The sequence below is a fragment of the Odontesthes bonariensis genome, chromosome 15 (assembly GCF_027942865.1).
Source record: "Odontesthes bonariensis isolate fOdoBon6 chromosome 15, fOdoBon6.hap1, whole genome shotgun sequence".
In the NCBI taxonomy this organism is placed as follows: Eukaryota; Metazoa; Chordata; class Actinopteri; order Atheriniformes; family Atherinopsidae; genus Odontesthes; species Odontesthes bonariensis.
In genome coordinates this window covers 19,086,684-19,108,034 of record NC_134520.1, presented here as the reverse complement: position 1 = coordinate 19,108,034, position 21,351 = coordinate 19,086,684, and the positions used below count along the sequence as shown (strand labels likewise).

Below are 21,351 nucleotides of genomic sequence, written 5' to 3'. Positions count from 1 at the left end.
CTAATAACAGAAATAATAATAATGATAATGATGAAAATCATGACGATAATAATCACAATAACTAATTAGAACGATGTAATTTTTTCCAGATGAAAAGCTAACACACTCACAAAGAGATTATGAAATTTATTTACCTCATTAACATTCCTAATTATGATGTCCAGCCTCTCAGCAGAAATGACAGGAGAACAAGCAAATCGAGAGAATTCACTGTACATTACTTCCGTTTTCGTTTTACTCGAGTACAACAGAAGTAAAATGCCAAAAGCAATCTATGTAAATCAATATGCAAAAAAATTAGCTAAATAAAACTAAATTATGTATACAAAGAACAATTTTACCCTGCATATGTGAGATGTATTTATCTATATGCTTTTTTTGTCCTACTATCCAGTATGGAAGGTGGAGAAGTGTTACTCTGTAGCATATAGACGGGGTGAACTATCTTGCCGTTGAGTTTCGCTGCTTCACTGCTGTTTGCCAGTACTGTACTGTACCGGAGATGCCAAGATGGCTGCAAGCAACTATTTCGGCTTTACACATGGTGCCGGTCCACAATACAGGTAATTGAAGTTATGTAGGTTGTCAGTATGTGTTTTGAGCCACGGGTACCAGTTGTTGGGAGGTATCGGTACAGACACGGCCACCAGTGGGGTTTCATTGCTAAGCGGTGCACGGACGGTTAGCTTGACCCGCTGATTCGGTAACGGTTAGCTAACGCTAGCTAACCGAGTTCCTAGGCCAGTGCTCACCGACATGCCGCTTGGCATTAGGTGAAGCCCCCGTATGTCCAGTCTTGGTGGGTAAGCAGGTGGAAATGGTATATATCTTTCCCTCGTGTTATACTGTAACGTCACAGCAAATTGTCAAAGTTAGTGTCAGACAGCATAATGCGGTTAATAGAGTTGGCTGCAGCGGGGGAAATTTTTGCCAACGTTGAGGATTAAAGAGGACTAACCCTGGTCTAACATTACTGAAGTCGCACAACAGAGCAGTTTTTGACAAGGAGCAGAGTGGAGAAATGTTTTCGGAAGGCTGGGAACTGGTCGCGGGGGAAAAATCGGCAAAGACTGTGCTGTCAAGTTTGTCCTAATCATCGAGCCTCTCTATGTAGACAAGCAATAAACTAATATGCAAAATAATTATTCTGCGGTCAGCGAAGCGTGAAGGGATCCAGTGTCATCTATTGTTCTGGCTTGTATTCAAACCGACATACCTGGCAAGCAGGATTCTTTTCTCTGCACCGCAGTGCTGATATTATAACACGCATGCATCCTCCAACAGACAAATATATTCACTCAGTTTACACCTCCGCCCCCAGATTTAACCTCAGAGGTTTATATCGAATCCTGTTATTGTTACGATAAAAGTCCTGTAGCATCGGACAAGTTACTCTGCTGAATAGCTTTGATTGCAGGGTTAATATGTTTGTAATTGTCATGAATATTTTTTAAATGAATGTGACCTTAAATGATAATATCACGTAATTGTGCATATTTTGATGGATATCTGTTTAAGACCAGGTCAGACAACAATGACAAATCATGTATAAGGGATATCATGACATTTTTAAAGCTTCAAAACCACATATTGATGTGGACCGGTTTAATAGTTGCACACAATGCCAACTCCAGCAACTTCCCTAATTTCTACATTGCAGTAAATGAGTTTAAAACTTTTTGCCTTAACACGTGTCATGAAACTGGAGGTGCATCCTGTAACTTGTGTCGTCATTATTGTTTGAAGTACACAGAGAAACTAATTGCAGGCTGACGCAGACGCGCTTTCCCACAGGTGTTAAAGATCACAAGTGTGCCGGTCACTTTTACAATCTCATAGCTAGAGCTGGCTCCGCATAGATCTGATGGGCAATCATAAATCAAGATAAACACGATGGTTGCACCCTATTCGATTTCAGCAAATTATCAATGCACATATTTACTTAAAAGCAAAAAAAATAGACTAACTTTAAAGCAAAGATACCAAGGATACAGGGCGATGATAACACTGAGTGTGGTTGGGTATGTGACGCTTTGCAGGCAAACTGCTACTTTATCCGAAGAGGCTTGGATCAGAAATGATTGCTGATCTTGCAGTTGAGGGATGAGGACTCTACACATTGACAAATTGCGAACATACTCTCCATCTTTATCTGTGTGTTCAGGGCTTTTATTGAACCTGATTTCTTGGCCATAAAGACACGGTGCAAAATGCACTGACCTAACACTAATACACAAATGATGAGGAAAGAAAGATTCAGGCAACATATCTGAAATTAAACTTGAAGTTTAAATGCTCTCATTTGTTGTGTTTGCCATCGAGTCATTGAGAGAAGGAACGCAGCAACGGCTGTAACTTCACTTGCCCTCCATCAAATCTCCCACTGCGTACCACTCAGCTGTTTCTGTATTTCTCAACACTGAGCTGGTTAATAAATATGGAGGAGGTATCAACGTTTTATCCTCAACATCTGTCTGAAATGTAAAATATTTATTTAACATTGGGGCCAGAGAGCACTTTTTGTTGCAGGGATGAGCAGAGCGGACATGTAGGTCAGCAGAAAAATATCCGATCAAACCTATTGATTTATAATCCTGTTTGTTTTCTGGTAAAATATTTTTAGAATATACCACATACAAATGTTTAGAAATCTGCAAGAATGTGGTGTGTGTCACGTTTGTCCAGACGACAAGATTGGGATGGGATTATAGACGCTCGCTTAGCGGATCTATTAAGTTACTCTTTGGAAAATGAAAAGACTCTTTAACCCTGAAGCCTCTTCAATAGTGGAACACAGTTTCCTGTTTAGCCTTTTGGTATTTTCCAAGTATTTTTAAAAGATAAAAATGTGCTGTGATTACTTTCACAGCGTGAGTGCTTATATGAGCTGAAGGCATCATTTAATTTTAGCCCTCTCGTGTTCCTGTCATTCCTGACACTGAAAGCTTTATAGAGATGCTGATAACATCAGTTATTGATGCCAGTTCCTGCTGCCTGTAGCCGACAGGAAGGCTACTGTGGGCCTGTCCTTGACATGCAGAATTGAATGTGTTTATGTTACATCTGGGAAAACTTTGGTTTAGGACAGTTACTGATCAACTTATTTTGAGAATAGATATTTTTTTTACCAAATAACATGGTCAGTCAAAAGAAGACATTTGAAGACATCACTCTTGAGTCTTGGAACAATGTTTTTCCTGCTGATATTTTTCTGGCAAAAGCCATTAAATGATTAAATAAAATCTTTTTGATACACAGTGGAAATTGTCTTTACTGGTGTGATCTTCAACTTCAACTTGAAGTAGATGATTTAAAACTGCTCGGGTGAAGGAGTTTACCTCCTTATGGAGTGAGTGAAAATATCAAAACAGTAGTTCTCGCTTGCATTTTTCCAGAGTTACGACTCCACTTGGTGGCTGGAATTTGAACTGATGACTGGGCATTCCTTCTCAATGGTTATTTAATTGCTCAGAGTTTAGAACTACAGATACTGTGTGGCTGAGGGGTACGCAGCAGTGGATTTGATAAGGTGTGAGTTGGTGAGCATGTTGAGTCGTGATGGCAAGATTGGTGAATATCTGTAGTCCTCACCAGGCAGGCTTTAAATCTGCATGTTCACAGGTGCAGACAGGCGAGACATTGAAGCCCACGCACTGCCTCTGGAAGTCCTGTGGGGAGAGTAGAGGGGCATGACAGCAAGGCTGTCTGTAAACTAGTCCCACTCTCATGCAGGCAGGATCTCAGATGAGCAGAGCAAACGTTGCACAGATGTTGGTCTGGTTTTCAAATTGTTTTGATGAAAGGTTGATGGTTTAGTTGTTTAAAAACCCTTTATTTTGATCGACTTATCTTAATTATTTTCATTTACCCATTATGATGGAAAAATGTAACTGTTCAGTCTTGGATCAAAGTAAACTGACTCTTTTTGATGACATTTTTCCTGGTTGTTTATCAAATTGTGTAAAGTTTACCTCTGTTCCACACCATTCTCTCCCTCTCTACTCTTCCACCAGTACCCAGCCTCCTCCTGCCTACTCCCATCCCTCTACAGCCAGTTACAGCGTCCAGCAGGCTCCCGTTGTAGCCCATGCAGTGACTGCATCTTACGCCCCAGCGCCAGTCCAGGCAGCCCGGCCTGTGGCCTCGGCCCCTTACCCTGCCTATCAGAGCCACCCGGCACCTCAAGACTACACCTACAGGCAGCCAGATCCTCCACAGCCCACCACAACCCCACAGACGTACCAGGTATACTCAGACATGGTCAGTTGCTTTTTGCTTCTTTTATGATTTCTGCTCTTCACTTTCATATTGCGTGTTGGACTTTTTATGTGATTTAATGGCTTTCATTTCGGTACATATAGATTCATTCAAAGTATTCATTCAGCAGTACATTATGCTTAATCTTGTTTTTCACTAACAATTTGAAAAATTGTTCAACATTTACCTGTTATATTTGTTCATGTTGTGGAATGTGCTCAGTAATCCACTCAGATAAACTTGGAATTCTCTTTTGTAAACAACAGCAGGACAACTATAGTTATGGACGACCTGCTGCTGTAACAACCTATGACAACAAACAGTATTACCAGACGAGTATAGCCTCAGCTCAGAGGACACCCACAGATAATTACTACCAGACTGGTGAGTCTCTTAACTTGTCGCATTCTTTGTTGAATCAATGCTGAGCATCAACTGAGGCAGACAATGTGGCGGCATGGCAGGGTTGATTTTTAGCTCATTATGGATGATGAAGCTTAAAAATCACAGCAAACAGCAGATCATGAGTTCACAAGTGACAATTGTGGTGATTTAATCCACAAGAGAACATTTTATTATTATTTTATGTGTGTTATGTTGCTCTGCTCAAGACATATGGTGGTCACAGTTCATTAAGACCCTTAAGTACCAAAACTGTTATCTATTTATTTATTTTCTAAGCCAACTTCAAATGGATTGAAACTAACCTGTTGAGTTGAGTCAAGCCCATTGTGTGAAAAACTATGAGCTCTGTATTTTCTTTGATTATTTTGTAGCTCCTAATTATCTGTGACTCTGATCATTCTCTGCAGCTTCACAGAGGATTTGGTTTCAGGGTTTCTGAACACAAACGGAAATATTTAGTCTCTATGGCATTAAAAATATTATATGTCCTTTTCAAACGTGCTTTTCGAGCCGGGACTGATGTGCCTTCGTTGCACATCTCTTTCATGTGTGACACTACCGGGCGGCAATAGGGGTTGAAGTTGGTTTTCCACTGATATCGCCTTTTTTAAAGAGGTGAAACAGGCCCGCATTGCTGTGTGCTTACAAACATCAAGTCGGCATCACGGAAACAGTTTTACATTTTTGTCACAGGAAATCCAGCAGGTTCTAACTGCTTACCTGACTGTACAACTGAAGAATCTTCAGTTGTTCAGTTTACGTGGCAGATAAGTTGTCTATAATGATGTCACAGTTTCTTTTCATGTGATCTTAGACAGATTTCACAATGTTGAGATCAGGGCAACTGTTGCAGGACTTCTTGCCCTGGAGAGAATTACTAAGGATGCTGATTGTTTTATCTTAGTTTGTTGTCTTTCTGGTTTATTTGGGGACTAATCTGATGCATCCTTGATCACATTTTATGATAGAAACAAATCCAAAGTCTGTATATCATTTGTACCATTATGTGTCTGGTGCTCATGTCTGTAAAATAAGCATTGTGCCCACCCTGGCATGCAGTGCCAGATGAGATGGTCTGTTTTGTACCATCTTTCTCACTTTTTATGCGTTTATGTCTTTCCCTTCCATCTCTGACCCCTTGTTCCTTTCTTTATCAGTTGGAGTGAAGAGCGCTTACAGTCCAGCACCCTCCACTGTGTACAACCAGCCTCCTCTGCCCCAGAGGCAGGTGACTGCACTGAAACCTATTGTCCCCGCCAGCTCCGTGTCTACCAGCTACAACATCTACCCAGTGTCCACCAGTGTCCAGCAGCCTCCAACGCCCATTTCATCCTACACCCTCGGTTCTTCTTTCAGCTCTAATGTTTCAGCCACCTCCTACTCTGGTGAGATACGACAACAGATGAGCAGCATATGTGTAAAAGTGGTGTATCCATGCAATGTTATATAAAGTAGGGAGTTGCATGTATATTACAAACACTAAAGTGAACATAGGCAAGGCAAGGCATCTTTATTTATATAGCGCATTTCATACCACAGGCAACTCAATGTGCTTTACATAAAGACAAGGCATTTAACAGCATAAAGCAGCATAAAAACAAGCAATTTAAAGAAAAAAATAAAAAATAGAATAAAAAATTAAAGCAATCAAAGAAGAGGGGAAAAAGAAAAATATAAACTCAACCATAAGCACACCGAAAGAGAAATGTTTTTAACCTGGATTTAAAAGTGCTTACAGTTGTGGCTGACTTCAGTTCTGCTGGTAGTTTGTTCCAGCTGTGTGCAGCATAACAGCTAAAAGCTGCTTCACCGTGTCTAGTTTGAACTCTGGGCTCCACTATCTGACCTGAGTCAGCAGATCTCAGAGCTCTGCTGGGTTTATACTCAGCTAGCATGTCATTCATGTATTCTGGACCTAAACCATTCTGTGATTTGTAGACGAGCAGCAGAACTTTAAAATCTATTCTGTATCTGACCGGGAGCCAATGTAAAGACTTGAGAACTGATGTGATCTGATCTCTTTGTTCTGGTTAAAACTCGGGCTGCAGCGTTCTGAATGAGCTGCAGCTGTTTGAGACTCTTTTGGGGGAGTCCAGTCAGAAGACCGTTACAGTATTCAAGTCTGTTGGAGATGAAAGCATGAATCAGCTTCTCCTGATCTGTTTGGACATGAAACCCTTAATTCTGGATATGTTCTTAAGTTGATAAAAGGCTGATTTGGTGACTGATTTGATATGATTGTTGAAGGTCAGGTCTGAGTCTATCAGCACGCCGAGGTTCCGGACTTGGTGTTTAGTTTCTAGAGGCAGTGACTCAAGATGTTTACTGACAGCAAACCTCTTCTCTTTGTTGCCAAACACAATGACCTCAGTTTTTTCTTGATTTAACTGAAGGAAATTTTGGTTCATCCACTTTTTGACTTGCTCTAAGCAGTCGCACAATGACTCTATAGGACTGCAGTCATCTGGAGACAGTGCGAGATATATCTGTGTGTCATCTGCATAGCTGTGGTAGTTGACTTTAGAGTTCTTCAGAATTTGACCCAGAGGCAGCATGTATAGAGTGAACAGAAGGGGTCCAAGAACTGACCCCTGAGGAACTCCACATGTCATAGCCACTCGATCAGATTGATTACTTCCAATAGTCACAAAATAACTCCGCTCCTCCAAGTAGGACCTGAACCATTCTAGGACTGTCCCACTGAGTCCTGCCCAGGTTTCCAACCTGTTCAGCAGTATACTGTGATCCACAGTGTCAAATGCAGCACTGAGATCCAACAGGACCAGAACTGACACCTTGCCTGAGTCAGTGTTCAACCTTATGTCATTTAACACTTTAATAAGAGCCGTTTCTGTACTGTGGTGAGGTCGGAAGCCTGACTGAAATCTGTCAAGGAGTCCACTGGAGTTCAAGAAGTTACTGAGTTGATTAAAAACCATTTTCTCAACAATCTTGGCTATAAAAGGAAGATTTGAGATGGGTCTGTAGTTGGTTAAAATGGAAGCATCCAATGTTGTCTTTTTTAGGAGTGGCTTGATGGCAGCTACTTTTAAGGGTTTAGGAAACGTGCCTGATTGAAGTGAGCAGTTTATTATTTGCTGCAAATCTGTTTGGACAGAGCTTACAATAGTTTTAAAGAAGTCGGATGGCATTGTGTCAAGACAGGATGTCGATGGTTTAAGATGCTGGACTGTTTCCTCTATGGTTTTTTGGTCAACTGTATTGAATTCTGACATCATAGTTGATTGATTTCTAGGTGGTTTTAAGGTTTGCGTCATTTTATTATTTTGCTGATTTATGTTGATATTTAGCCTTATAGATTTGATTTTTTTCATTGAAAAAACAAGCAAATTCATTGCATTTTTCTGTGGAACAGAGTTCTGAAACTATCTGTTTTGGGGGGGTTGTCAGCTTATTAACCATAGCAAACAGAGCACGAGTGTTGTTGATGTTCTTATTAATCATTTCAGATAAGTGTTGCTGTCTAGCGCGGAGTAACCCGTGGTTAAAATTACAAAGACTTTGTTTGTAGAGGTCATGGTGAATTTGAAGTTTAGTTTTTCTCCATTTACGCTCTGCTTTCCTGCATTCTGTTTTCAAGGCCTTTACCATCATAGTGTTTCTCCATGGTGTTCGCTTTCCGCTCAAGATCATCTTATTTTTAACAGGTGCAACAGTATCCATGACATTTGAGATTTCCAAGTTAAAGTTATCTAAGAGTTCATCAACTGTCTCTGCACTCGCAGTTGATGACATAGCAATAACTTCCATAAACTTAGCTCTGGTATTCTCATTTATGTACCTTTTTCTAACAGACACACGGGTTAACTGAATGTTTGGAGTTAACTGTAAGTCAGAGAACACACAGAAATGATCAGAGAGCGCCAAGTCCTTGATATAAACAGAAGAAATGTCAACACCTTTAGAGATAACCAGATCCAGTGTGTGGCCTCGAGTATGTGTGGGTCCATTCACATGTTGAAGGAGGCCAAAAGTGTCAAGTAGAGAGCAGAGTTCTTTGGCATTAGTGTCCATGTTATTGTCCATGTGAATGTTAAAATCCCCAGTTATGATAAAAAAAGTTATAGTCAGTGCAGATAACTGACAGCAGTTCAGCAAACTCATCAAAGAAAGTTCCTGGGTATCTTGGTGGTCTATAAATGATTAGGAAGATAACTTTTGGATCCCCCTTTACTAAAAAACAGAGATATTCAAACGAGCTAAAATCACCAAGTAAAATTTCTTTGCACTGAAAGACTGATTTAAAAATGGCGGCAACTCCCCCGCCCTTCTTACCACTTCGACACTTATTGACACATATTGATAAAACTGAAATTTGTTGGTGCTGCCTCATTGAGAATGGTATCACAGCTACATTCAGTCAGCCATGTTTCACTAAGAAATAAAAAGTCTAGATTATAGGTCATGATCATGTCATTTACTAAGAGGGATTTGTTGGCTAGTGATCTGATATTGAGTAGGGCTAATCTCGGAGACAACAGGTGATACTGGTGTGTTTCGGGGTTGACATAGCCTGATAAACCAGCCTAAATGGATTGGATGTCTAATTTAGTCTGGCTCCGATGAATGGATACAACGGAACATTGTTGATGAGCACAACCCGTTGTCTTTCAAACCGTGTCTGTGCCTATAGGCCAACGCTCTGACCAATCAGCGCAACTGACTGTGATGTACGTAGTAAGCGCGACAGAAAGCTTTGGTGGGAGGGGACTGTATGTAAACAAGTGAAGCAACTTCAGCAAGGCTGAATCAAACGAGCGCTGATCCATTGCCGCCGCCATCTTTCTTGTTGTGCTTTCGCTTCCACTGCCCAACGTCGCACTGCTCTGTCGTCACTCCCTCAAAACCCCGCCCCAGAACCCTCTGCCCCGCCCGCGTTGATTCAAAACACATCTCTGCGTTGTGATTGGTTTAGTTGCCATCTGCCAGATTCAGGGCAGTATTTTCAAAATGAAAAGTGGTTCGAAGCCAGACCCAACCGCAGGCAAAACATTTTGCCGTCCAGCAGTTGGCGCTGGTTTTCCAGGCTAGGGTTGACACACTATATTCAATAGATTGGTAGATTTAACTGAACCTTTTTTATTTGTCACCAGTTTGACCACTTTTCTGTTTCCTGTCATCACAGGGATTGAAAAGGCTGTCTGAACTCCATAGGGCCCTGACTTTATCTGGGGAAGAGCATTCTTGATACCAGTATTACAGCCTGGACCCGGCACATATCAGTCAGACTCACAGATATGATGATTCAGAGGAGGTGGGGGGGCTTGGTCACTTCTGTTTGAGGGTTGTTTCCAACGTGATGGACTTGGTGGAATGGGAGGGGCTGGATGAGGTGGGATGTTAGGGGGGAATAATATGGGATTTTGGCGTGGTGTCAATTGTATTCCAATATTGAGAAAGCTCTTCATCCTGTCCGGGAAATCCAGAAGTGAGGAGTCCAGACTAAGTGGAGACTGCTGCGGGCTGGGTGGGGTCCGGGGGGGTGAAGGCTGGGGGTTTCCCACTGGGGCTGGGGGAGACTCCGCCTGTTGGGCTGTTGGGACTGGTGAAGACTCCTTATCTTGGGGTGAGGATGATGACGTTGCAGGTTCTTTCTGGATCTGCTGTCCTCCATGGTCAGTCCTTGTCTCAGCGCCTTCACCAGAGCATTGTCCTATCTATCGTTTTGTCCTGTCTCGTCCTTGATAGGGGCTGCTGATGTGTGACGCAGAGAGTAAAAAATGTTGGAGCTTAGCAACTGAACTCCTGACTTGTTAAGGTGAAATCCATCTGCCTTAAAGAGGTGCCTGCGTCCTCAAAAGATGTTGAAATTGTCAATAAAGCTCATTGAATGAGCAGCACACATGTCTTTGAGCCATCTGTTTAGCATCATCAGTCTGTTGAATCTCTCATCTCCTTTCCAAACTGTTGGTAGAGGTCCACTGAAAAACACCTCTGTACTTGTGCATCGAACTTTGTTTACCAGGTCCATAAAGTCTTGTTTTAATACCTCCGATTGTTGCTTCACAACATCAAGGGCTCCTGTGTGTATGATGAGAGATTTCAGTGTCGGATGCTCAGCAACAATGTCCAGGATCTTCTTTGAGATATCAGACACCATGTCGTTACTAAAACAGAGTATTTTGGTCTTTTTCTTGCTGCAAAAACGTTTTATCTCATTCACAGCTCCGTCACCCACTATCAGAGTTTGAGGCCCAGTGGTTAGCTCTTTCTGTGGCCTTTTAGCATATAATTTAGCCTCATACCTTTCTCCGGTTTTGGGAGATGAGCGTTCTTTTGGAGAGTCAGGATTTTGAGAAAGTGGAGCAAATCTGTTCTCTAGCAGAATTCCTGTGTCTTGTGGCAATTTGCTCCTGGTTTTGGTGGTGGTCTCGGTCCATCGTTGCTTTTTCTTTGGTATCGGGGTAGAGACATTCCTGTGTGATAGTGCAGGCCACTCTGAGTCATTGTGGGTCTCCAGGTGTTGGGTTCTGCCTGATAACCGTCTTCCCACATCTGAGGGAGGCGATTTGTAGTGTTTTGGCTTAGCACCAAGGGAGTTCCAGGGAGTACTGGTTGAATATTTTCCATTTACACCAGGCTCCTGCCGTGTCCCGGTAGTGCCAGTTAGCTTCCTGTTAGCCTGCTCCCTTTCAGTGTTTTGGGATACTGGCAGAGTAGTTTCATTCCCATATTGTCCATTTATCTCCACGTTCACTTCAAGCCGATACATTTTTGTTTGCAGTATTGCTATCTTCTGGAGTAGCTTGTGGTAATCGTCAGTGGAAAAGGGAGGCATCTTGCTGCTAATTAGCTTCAGTTAGCTGAGCTCCTCCAAAAGCAGGAAGCTGCAACGGAATTTCCACACGACAGTTTCCAGATGACTTTCTGATAAAAATGATTAAAAAAAAGTCTTGGTTCACTTAAAAGAATAAAATTATATCCAAGACTTGTGGAAAGAAATAAAATGATTTAAAAGCAAATAAAGCAATAAGCAGCAGGAGGAAGCAGAGACACGTCTGCACTCTTCAGAAGCAGACGATACCTAGTCCATAGACATAGAAAGATCTATTACTTAACACAACTGCAGAGAACACGGGTACAATGTGGGCTTTTTATTCCTGCATAAACACTTAGAGGCAGTATTTAAAAGCATGTTGTCTTTGTAGTGAATACTCTCCTTTTAGGTCAGGTCAAACATACACACAGTGACACCTTGCGAGTTAAATGATTAAGTTAATTTTTCTACTACATCTTTGTCAAAGCTGGCTGGGTGTGGGGCTTGGTGCTGTCCCTGGGGAAATTAAAGTGCAGCTTATTGCTTTTTTTGACTGCTGACTGTTCATGTTCGACCCATTTCCTGCTTGCTTTTTTTTCTTTTCTTTCTTGAGTAACTCAGTCCTCTCTTCATTCTCTCTCACCCCCAGGCATAAGCTACTCCAGTTACGATTCAATTGGCTACACCTCTACATCCACCCCCTCCTATTACCAGCCGGCCCAGCAGACTCTATCCCAACCCCAGCCTCAACCACAGCAGTCACAGCAGCCCCAGCAACCCCAGCCCCCCATCCAGCCACCACCCAAGCAGCTGACAAGCTCGTCCTGGAGTAACTCAGGCAGCAACATGGTGACGGCTCCGAGCGGAAACAACTACAAAAAACCTGCTTTTCACCAGAACAAGTTGCAGAGGCCCAAAGGGCCTCCTAAGCAGCCACAGCTTCATTACTGTGAAATTTGTAAAATCAGCTGTGCAGGCCCTCAGGTAAGTGATGATAAAAGAAACAACAACTCAGAAACAGCTTTACAGCTTTTTTTAAAATCTTAATTACATTTTTTAATTGCTCTAATTAGTTGTGCATCTCAAAGCATCAGATCACAAATAAATTGGAACAACTACATTTTAATACTAAGATTTAATACAAAGTACATATATTAAAACATGTAATATAACTGTATAGAAGTAGGGCTGGGTGATGCGAACCAAAATACATATCCCAGTATTTCGAGGCTTAATGGTGATATATGATTTATACTGGAATTTTATATTCAGTTTTAACTCGGTGCCACACATATTGTCACAAACACTTTAAATAGAATATTTTTTATTAAGTTATTGAAATACTGTAATCAAATTGAAATCCTTCCAGATTTTCCTGGGTAATTTTCCCTCGTTATTTTTACGTTGAAGGTCACAGAATACCATAAATTTCCTCCCGCACTCACTGAATTGCAGTGAAACAGAGAGGGACCGTCTTATTTAGAAAGTACACACCAAAAGTAAGAAAGTAGGTTGCTTTATTTTCCTGATTGACTTTGACTTGCAACTGTTGGTCAATCAGGAAACATTTTTAATCCGTGTTACTCTCAGTTAACAGAGAGTTGCAGCGCTGTTGGGCAGAGAGGACGTGTGTGCTCTTCCGTGGAATTTATCCACGATTTGTCCAAAAAGTAGCTAAAGAGATAAAGCCTTCAGGTTGGCAGCAAAGAGGAGAAGTTAAGAGCAAGTGCAGATTGTTGCTGGCAAATGCCGGCAGAGGGAAATACACACTCTAAGCTTTACAGGGGGCACCGACTGCAGTAGATTATATCGGTAAAAATGGCATCATCCATATTTGTGAAAATGGTGTGTATAATAAAAAGTTGGTATACTGCCCAGCCCTACTTAGCAGCTTTGATTATTTTTGGTGACTTCACCCCCTTGACTGGTTTGATTTCCTGCTTTAGACTTACCGGGAACACAATGAGGGCCAGAAGCATAAGAAAAAAGAAGCCGCCTTAAAAGCTGGGGGGCAGACTGGGAACAGCAATGGGCCCAGGGGAGTCCAAACTCAGTTACGCTGTGAGTTATGTGATGTATCATGCACTGGAGTGGATGCCTATGCTGCCCATATCCGTGGTGCCAAACACCTGAAGGTTAGCAAAGCCGTGATGTGTTTTTTCTCTTTGAATATTTGTTCTCTCATAAAGTAAAGACAGTTGGTATACTTCCATTTCTGGAAATGACTGTGATGTACTCATGTGATGTTCCATCCAAGCTGCCAAGTCGGGGAACAAAACATCCCTGAGGGATTTGGGATGGGATTATGTATCAGCAGCCTTAAATGGTTGGATCTCCCTCTGTCTCTTTTTGCCAACCTCGGAAAGGTGGTGAAACTTCACACCAAGCTTGGAAAACCAATACCCTCCACTGAGCCAGTGTTGGTGAATTCTCCTCCAGTCGTCACAACCTCGACAGCTGGAAAGCCTCCAGTCTCTTCCTCGGTTTCTGCCGCGGTTTCAACCACTTCCACTCCCGTTGTGATGCCAAAACAGCTGGCTGTAAACACCACAACCAAATCAGCCCCGGCAGTCAAGAAACCAGCTCCTTCCAAAATAACTGCCATTTGTAAGTTTAATTATTTGTCTTACAGATAATCAGATGTCCCCCCCCAATTTGGACAATTAATGCTGAATATTATTGATCCAGAATGATGATCATCTTTTGCTTTGCTTCACAATTCACACTTAACCAAATGTACCTGAATGCAGTTTAAAAAGAAACATAATTTTCACAGGTCTCCTTTGATTGTTTCCTGTAGTGTTTCAGACTGTTCAGTTTTAATAGAAAGATTTGTTGGCTTTTAGTAACAGGTGCATGATCGTGTGAACAGAAGCAGGATAATACTTGTCTGAAATACAGTTTTACACAAAACCCACACACGTTAGAATAATAAACCTGCAGAATTTCCTAAATCGATGAATAGCCACATTCCACTGATTTTTAACTTGTAACATTTGTCTTCCTTATACTTGAACGTTCTGCTTCTCTCACTGGTTGTAGATGTGAAGAACCAGGACCAGCCAGAGCCCCAACAATGCTGGGTCTCCTTTATTAACCATTCAATTCAATCTAGTTCCATTCAGTCTTATTTAGATAGCGGCCAATCGCAACAAATGTCATCTCAAGCTTCCACAGAGATACAGTCCAAGTTAAGCCAATTACATTCCAATTCTTGGTGATACAATCACAATCAAATCAAATTAGTTTAATTTGAAATTAGTCCACTTCATACTAAGTGAATTTTAAAAAGCTCAACAGCTTGCAAATACATTAAAAATTAATGAAAGTCAGAGGGCTGTAGTTTTGATCCCACTGTCATAAAAGTTACCACGGTCTTTTTTTTTTGGACATAATAAAGAAGGCTTTTGAACAGCTGTGTTCATGGCTGCCACTCGGATGCTTCTGAGCCATCTCATTCTGTTAGGAACCTTAGTTCCTTAGTTAAAAGATAACAAAAACGTAAACATATCAGCATGTGCTTTGTGTTTTTTTGGTTTTTTTTGGCAAATAGAGGTGGTCTCTCTTGACTAGTATTATCAAACTAAAATGAAGTGCCTACCAAACTGTAACCATTCCAATAGCTTTTGATTAACACGGATATTAATATCAAATTCTTTTCAAATTAGAAGTCCTATAATTTTAACATGTCAAGGAAGCATCTTCTGAAACTTAAAGCCATAATGTGTAATATTTCATGTTGTCTATTAACAAATTTGAGTCTTATCATTCACAAGTATTACCTCAATCGTTATTAATTACCTCCATCACAAAAGTGCAGTGTTCTTATATTCTTTATATTCAGCATGCGAATGTACATAACAGTGTAACACCCCAATGAATGTCTCCATGTCGCTGATGACATGTCCTTCTACAAATCCCGTAGTTTTAAAATGGCGGAGCGACATGGAGACATTCATTGTCCGTGAAATATTACACATTATAGCTTTAATGTATATATTTTTTTTTATCTTTTCTTTTTATCTTTTCTAAATGAGTGGCCTTAACGCACTCCCTAAAATCAACTCATTAAAACATTTGTCCTCTTTCACAGCCAACAGGCCAACCAGCGTTCCTCCAGCTGCAGCGGCAGTGACAGCGGTGGTAACGGCTAAAGTGGAGGAGCCTGTTCAGCCGTCAGTCCAGAAGGTGGATCCACAGAGCGACGATGAAAGAAGTGACAAAGCTCAAGGGGACATCCAGCCTGTGGGACACGACTATGTAGAAGAGGTAGGCGGACATCCCCACTGGTGCAATATACTGTGTCTGACTGCTTGTTTTTTTTTCTAACCCATATGGTTTATTTGTTGACAAAATGGTGAACCTAATATTAAGGAAAAATTCTTATTACTGGATGCTTGTCTTGGAGTTTCCACTTGTTTTTGGGCTTAACTGTATTCAAGATAACACAGGAGTGTAACACTGATTGTTAGTGTTTGTCATATTCTTCTTCTATGTATACAGTGTAGTTATATAATATCATAACATTAGCTGTATTTTCATCCAGTTATCAAGCATATTAGAAAGGAACTTTTTAAAATATCGCTTCATAGAATATGTATTTTTTATTAATGGGTCAGAAGGGGTAGAGTCATCAGATTTAAGATGATACAAGCCATGTTACATTCAGACTTGTGGGCACGAGCCAGAATCAAAACTAAAAGGAATACTCAGATGTAGTCGCTGTGGCTATAGAGTGAAAAGTGATGTGTAATGTTCTGGTTACCTTTTTCTTGTGATGAGGCTTTAAAGTAAAGCATTCAGCTCTTTTTCAGTAAGGGCAAAAATGATCTCAAACGAGTGTAGAAACCTTTTGCAAAAGATTTTTTTTTAATTCAGCCTTTTCTTAAAAAAGTTTCATTAATCTAGACAGCTGTGTGTCGGCCACCTGTACTGGCGCGTATTTACCTCGGATCTTTTGTCTCTTTCAGGTACGTAACGATGATGGAAAAGTGATTCGATTTCACTGTAAACTGTGCGAGTGCAGCTTCAACGATCCCAACGCTAAAGACATGCACCTGAAGGGAAGAAGACACAGACTGCAGTACAAGGTCAGTCAGTTATAGCCTTTATGTGATACAGTTACAGCCGAGAGACATCCACACAAACTTTTTGGCATTTCAGGAACTTTTATGCATGGTTCAGCGTCTTCAATTTCCCCAAAGTTCACCATCTATAGTGAAATAAGCAACCCGGTCTATTCATTTTGGTTGGAATGCAACAGTATTGGGTATTTCAGGTAATGAATGGACTGGTTTGACAGATATGTCTGGATATTTGCTTTGTCCCAGCTGACTTAATCTCTCAGGCTTTTTTTGTGACCATTTTCAATACATGCATTTCTATTCCTATTAAAAGATGAGAGCATGTGCATTTGTTAATCACAGAACACGATCAAGTAATATCTATAAAACTGCATCCAGGGGCGGTCTGTGGCATAGTGGGTACAGCAGACGCTATAGTCCTCGTGCAGCTGGCCCCGGTTCGAATCCCGCATCGGACGGCCCTTTGCTGCGTGTTATTTCCCTCTCTCTGCCCCTTGCTTCCTTTCTCTCTTCACTGTCCTATAATAAAGGCATAAAAAGCCCAAAAAAAAAGAAAAACTGCATCCAAAGTCGGTGGCGACACCCAGCTTGCTGAATTGATTATATAAGCAACAAATAAGCTGTGATAGATGTGCAGAAATGTCTGGATTTAGTCTCTGCGGTTTGTAATTCTGAAGTTTGCAGGATGTGCACAGGCTCGTTACATTTGTGTTGCATTTCCCTTGAATTTGTTCTGTGCTCTGACTCCCTACAGAAGAAAGTTAACCCAGAGCTTCCTGTGGAGATTAAGCCCAGTAACCGTGCCAGGAAGCTGCAGGAGAGCAAGCTAAAGAAGCAGAAGCAGAAGGCGGTGCTGAAGAGACAGAGAGACGACGAGCAGCGCTGGCACATAGAGATGAGGTCAGCCTTAACGCTTAGTCACAGGCCTAAACTTGTAACACCTTGACGTCAAGTTTGAAGCTTTCCTTTGTAGGCACAGAACAGACTAAGAACAGAAAGATACAGCAAGATGGATTTATATCAGTAACACCTTTAAAGGAGAAATGTTGAAGTTGACCAGCTGACTGTGTCACTCACACGTCTTGACTGTTTCCGACTACCTCACACGGTCGTCCTTGTTTATAAAATATAACATGTTTTATAGTGATGCTCCGATCGATCGGCTGCCGATCATGATCGACCGATAATGCCCAAAAATAGCCTGATCGGCGATCGGAAAAATATGCCGATCAAAAAAACGATCACGTGACGTAAATTACTAGCTTTTTTTTTTTTTTGATGTAAATTACTAGCAACCACTTTCTAATGTGGTACGTGACGTGTGTACAGAACCGAACAGGCAAAACCTCTACAGTGCATCTCGACAACATGACCTCTCCTGTCTGGAATTTCTTCAAAGTGTGTCAGAAAGATGTGAAACTTACTGCGGTCACGCCATCTGCGCTTCGGAGAGGCACGGTCGCGCTAGCTACACTTGAAAATCTAGTGCCCGTTTACATCGCGTCGTACGGTAAAGCGTGTGAGCGATTTATGGTGCATTCAAGTGCACCCCTTAAACTCAGAAATCTATATCGAAGTTGATTTTCATTTGTTGGAATACATACACTTGTCATTACTTGGTTGTTTTTTTACTACATTCTTTTTAATGATTAAAACAAAATGATAGAACAAAATTATTGAAGCATATTCAGAATCAAACTGATTTCTGCATAGTCAGATTTGAAAACTTCATTTAGAACCAAATCAAAATGTTCTCTGCCGACTCCACCAGATTCTTGTTCTACATGTCCCCAGCTACCTCTGTGGTGATTTTCAAGTCATTTCACTGCATCCTTGTTTAATAATCTGATGTTGAAACCATACCCAATAAATGGTGTATATGGGCAGATTGAAATATTAATAGAAAATAAAAAAACCAATTGTTTTCTGCAAACTCCACCAGATTCTTGTTCTACATGTCCCCAGCTACCTCTGGCGGTTTAATTTCTATAAATGGTGCACTCTCTGCTAGATGAAAGGCATGGAAATGTCCGATTCCTTCCGTGATCGGCAGTGATCGGCAATCGGGTAGATCATGATTTTTGTGATCGGTGATCGGTCCAAAAAATGCTGATCGAAGCATCACTAATATTTTATTATATATAGCAGCCAGAGGACAGTTAGAATAGGTGCGATGAGATGATTTTATCACATATGGTTTGCAGCTGACTTTGGTCCACTTGTGTAAGTTTCCTGTTTGTAAAATGTGCCGTACCATATTTCTTTGAACAAACGGAGTCCTTTCCACAGACAATCTTTATATGATCATTGTCTTGTGGGATCAACAGAAAGTCTTGACAAATGTTTTGATGCAGTTCCTTTTTATGGACTATGGCTGCCATGACGTCCCTTGGTTGGATAAATGGCTTTTTATTGAATACAGTGAACATTCTTCCACTTTTCTGCAGGCGATATGAGGAGGACATGTACTGGAGGAGGATGGAGGAGGAGCAGATGTACTGGGGGGACCAGAGGCGCAGGATGGCTCCTCCACCTCTGATGAGTCGCCCCGGTATGCCGGTGCCCCCTCTGCTGGTGAGCTTTACAACTGCTTTTTTTTGCCCTTCTTCCTTTGTGTTGTGTGCATTATGAAATAAACTAAACTCACAAAAACCTTTTGTGAGGATCGTCCAATCATTTTATCTCCTATGCTCCACCTCAAGACTTGTGTGCGTCGGCCCGACACTCCTGATGACCGTTACATCATGGCCAAGCACTCCACGATTTACCCAGTGGAAGAGGAGCTCCAGGCTGTTCAGAGGATTGTCTCCCACTCTGAGAGAGCTCTAAAACTGGTGTCAGATTCGCTGCTCGAGAAGGAGACGGTAGCTGTTACTGCTAGTCCTACTGCTGCTACAGAGGGAGAAGAGGAAAAAAGGTAAGTAGAGACTTTTTTATCTGGACATGTTGGGGGATGCCTGTAATGGCTGTAGTTTTTGTGGTATGTGGACCTTTTCATATCGTTTACATATTACGAGTGTAGTATTTTGTACAACTAAATAGTTATAAACATGTGACTACACTTCTCATTAGCCATGAAAAAATAAGATATACCGTCTTCATTTACGATGCAAACAAGTCAGCCGTTCAACTTTTTGTCCTGGCCTGTCATCCCTGTCAGTACTGAGAATACTCCTCGGCTGCTAAAAGGTGTGATGAGGGTTGGCATCCTGGCCAAAGGCCTGCTGCTGCGCGGCGACAGAAATGTGGAACTTATCCTGCTGACTGCTAAGAAACCCACTGTCTCAGTGTTGAAAACCATCGCCAAACAGCTACCAACAGAACTGGCGGTGAGCAAACTTTATGAATAAATGAAATATTTTGACTCTGTGCTTTGTGTGAAGAAGTGTGAGGGAAGCATTGGAACAAATGAGGAATTCACAACATCAGCATTCTCACATTTGTTTGATCATGAATTGTTAAGTTTCCTGATATTAACTGTAAGTCAGAATTCTTAGACAAAGGCTGCATTCATCAGCATTTAGCAAAATACTCAAGTGTAGGAGCTATTTAATTGAATAAATCCATTTTTCTTTTGTCTTATGTCAGAAGACCTGAATGCCAAAGGGCTGGAAAATATTGTTATGGAGCATAAAGAGTGGAAACCTGTGGTTTCCACTCTTTATGCTTTTATTGTAGAAGAGCAAAGCATATTTTCATGACCATATGTAGAAATATTTTATTGTAAAAACAGTACCTTCTAATCTGTTTTTTTCTTATACTAAAGCAGTTCATTAATCATTAGTGAACATGTACAGCTATCCCTCACAGCCAGACAAGAGAGCACTTTGTCCTCCACACTAACCACAAAAGTGAGTTGACCCCCTTTACGTGTCACTTACATGTAAAATGAGTCAAAATTGTCACTCTGGATTACCCAATCCTGGATCTAGGGGCTTTGAACAAATACCTCAGGAAATAAACATTTGAGATGCTCACACACACACATCTCGGCTGTGTCTGGTGCGCCAGGATGTCTGGTTCATGTCTTTTGACTTGAAAGACGTATATTTCCATATTCCTATTTATCTTCCTCACTGGAAATATCTGAGGTTTGCTTCTCGGGATGTTTGTTACACGTACACCGTGCTTCTGTACGGGCTGTCCCTGATCTTGAGAATGTTTGTGCGTTGTACCAAGACCGTTGAGATGTCGGGGATTTCGACTGGCTACATATTTGGATGACAGGGTCCTTTTGGCACGGTCCAAGCAGGAGGCAGTGATGTAGATGACGTTCAACACTTGACCGATCTCGTTTTTATCATAAATCCCGAAAAGAATGTTATCCCCAGTACATAATATTGTCTTCCAGGGGTTGGCTCTGGACTTCACGACCCGTCTATCTGCTGAGAGAGTGAGAACCTTCAGGAGCTCGTCTTGAGTATTTTCGTCAGCACGAATGTGTTCCTTTCAGGCTGTGCCTTTGATTACGGGGGTTGATGACGTCCACCATTCTAGTAATCCGACTCGGCCGCTTACACAAGAGAGATTTTCAGCGGTGGGTGGCATCCCTCAGACTGGACCCTGTGCATCATGGCGAGCACTGGGCAGGAATGCCGTGGCTGGCAGAGATTTATCAGCTTCTGTGCAGACAACTATGGCAGCTCCCGCTTCACAGGGACATGCTGTTGGAGGCGAGTGCCAACGATATTTCACCCAGAACGCCATGCTCTATAGGCCTGCCCCGTGAGTGGTACAATCTAAGCACAGTTGGGCTGCTTCTGAGTGTGATCAATACTATTCAGAGCGTTAGAGCATCCTCCACTAAGTGTCTTTATAGCTGTAAAT

General features: G+C 41.6%; 1 protein-coding gene across 2 annotated transcripts in view; it reads left to right on the top strand.

The window, feature by feature from the left end:
• The first annotated feature begins 475 nt into the window (after nt 1-475).
• zfr2 (zinc finger RNA binding protein 2) overlaps nt 476-21,351 on the top strand; it is a 29,562-nt gene continuing 8,686 nt past the window's right edge. The window contains exons 1-13 of one of the 2 annotated variants that reach the window (XM_075485358.1): nt 476-563; nt 4,014-4,245; nt 4,524-4,641; nt 5,820-6,047; nt 12,090-12,424; nt 13,387-13,575; nt 13,807-14,047; nt 15,534-15,709; nt 16,411-16,530; nt 17,279-17,424; nt 18,972-19,098; nt 19,227-19,441; nt 19,685-19,853. In XM_075485358.1, the coding sequence (XP_075341473.1) occupies nt 511-563; nt 4,014-4,245; nt 4,524-4,641; nt 5,820-6,047; nt 12,090-12,424; nt 13,387-13,575; nt 13,807-14,047; nt 15,534-15,709; nt 16,411-16,530; nt 17,279-17,424; nt 18,972-19,098; nt 19,227-19,441; nt 19,685-19,853 (2,349 nt within the window). In that variant the 5' untranslated portion in view covers nt 476-510. Of the gene's footprint in view, nt 564-4,013; nt 4,261-4,523; nt 4,642-5,819; nt 6,048-12,089; nt 12,425-13,386; nt 13,576-13,806; nt 14,048-15,533; nt 15,710-16,410; nt 16,531-17,278; nt 17,425-18,971; nt 19,099-19,226; nt 19,442-19,684; nt 19,854-21,351 lie in introns of both variants that reach the window. The other variant, XM_075485356.1, reaches the window with a different exon arrangement.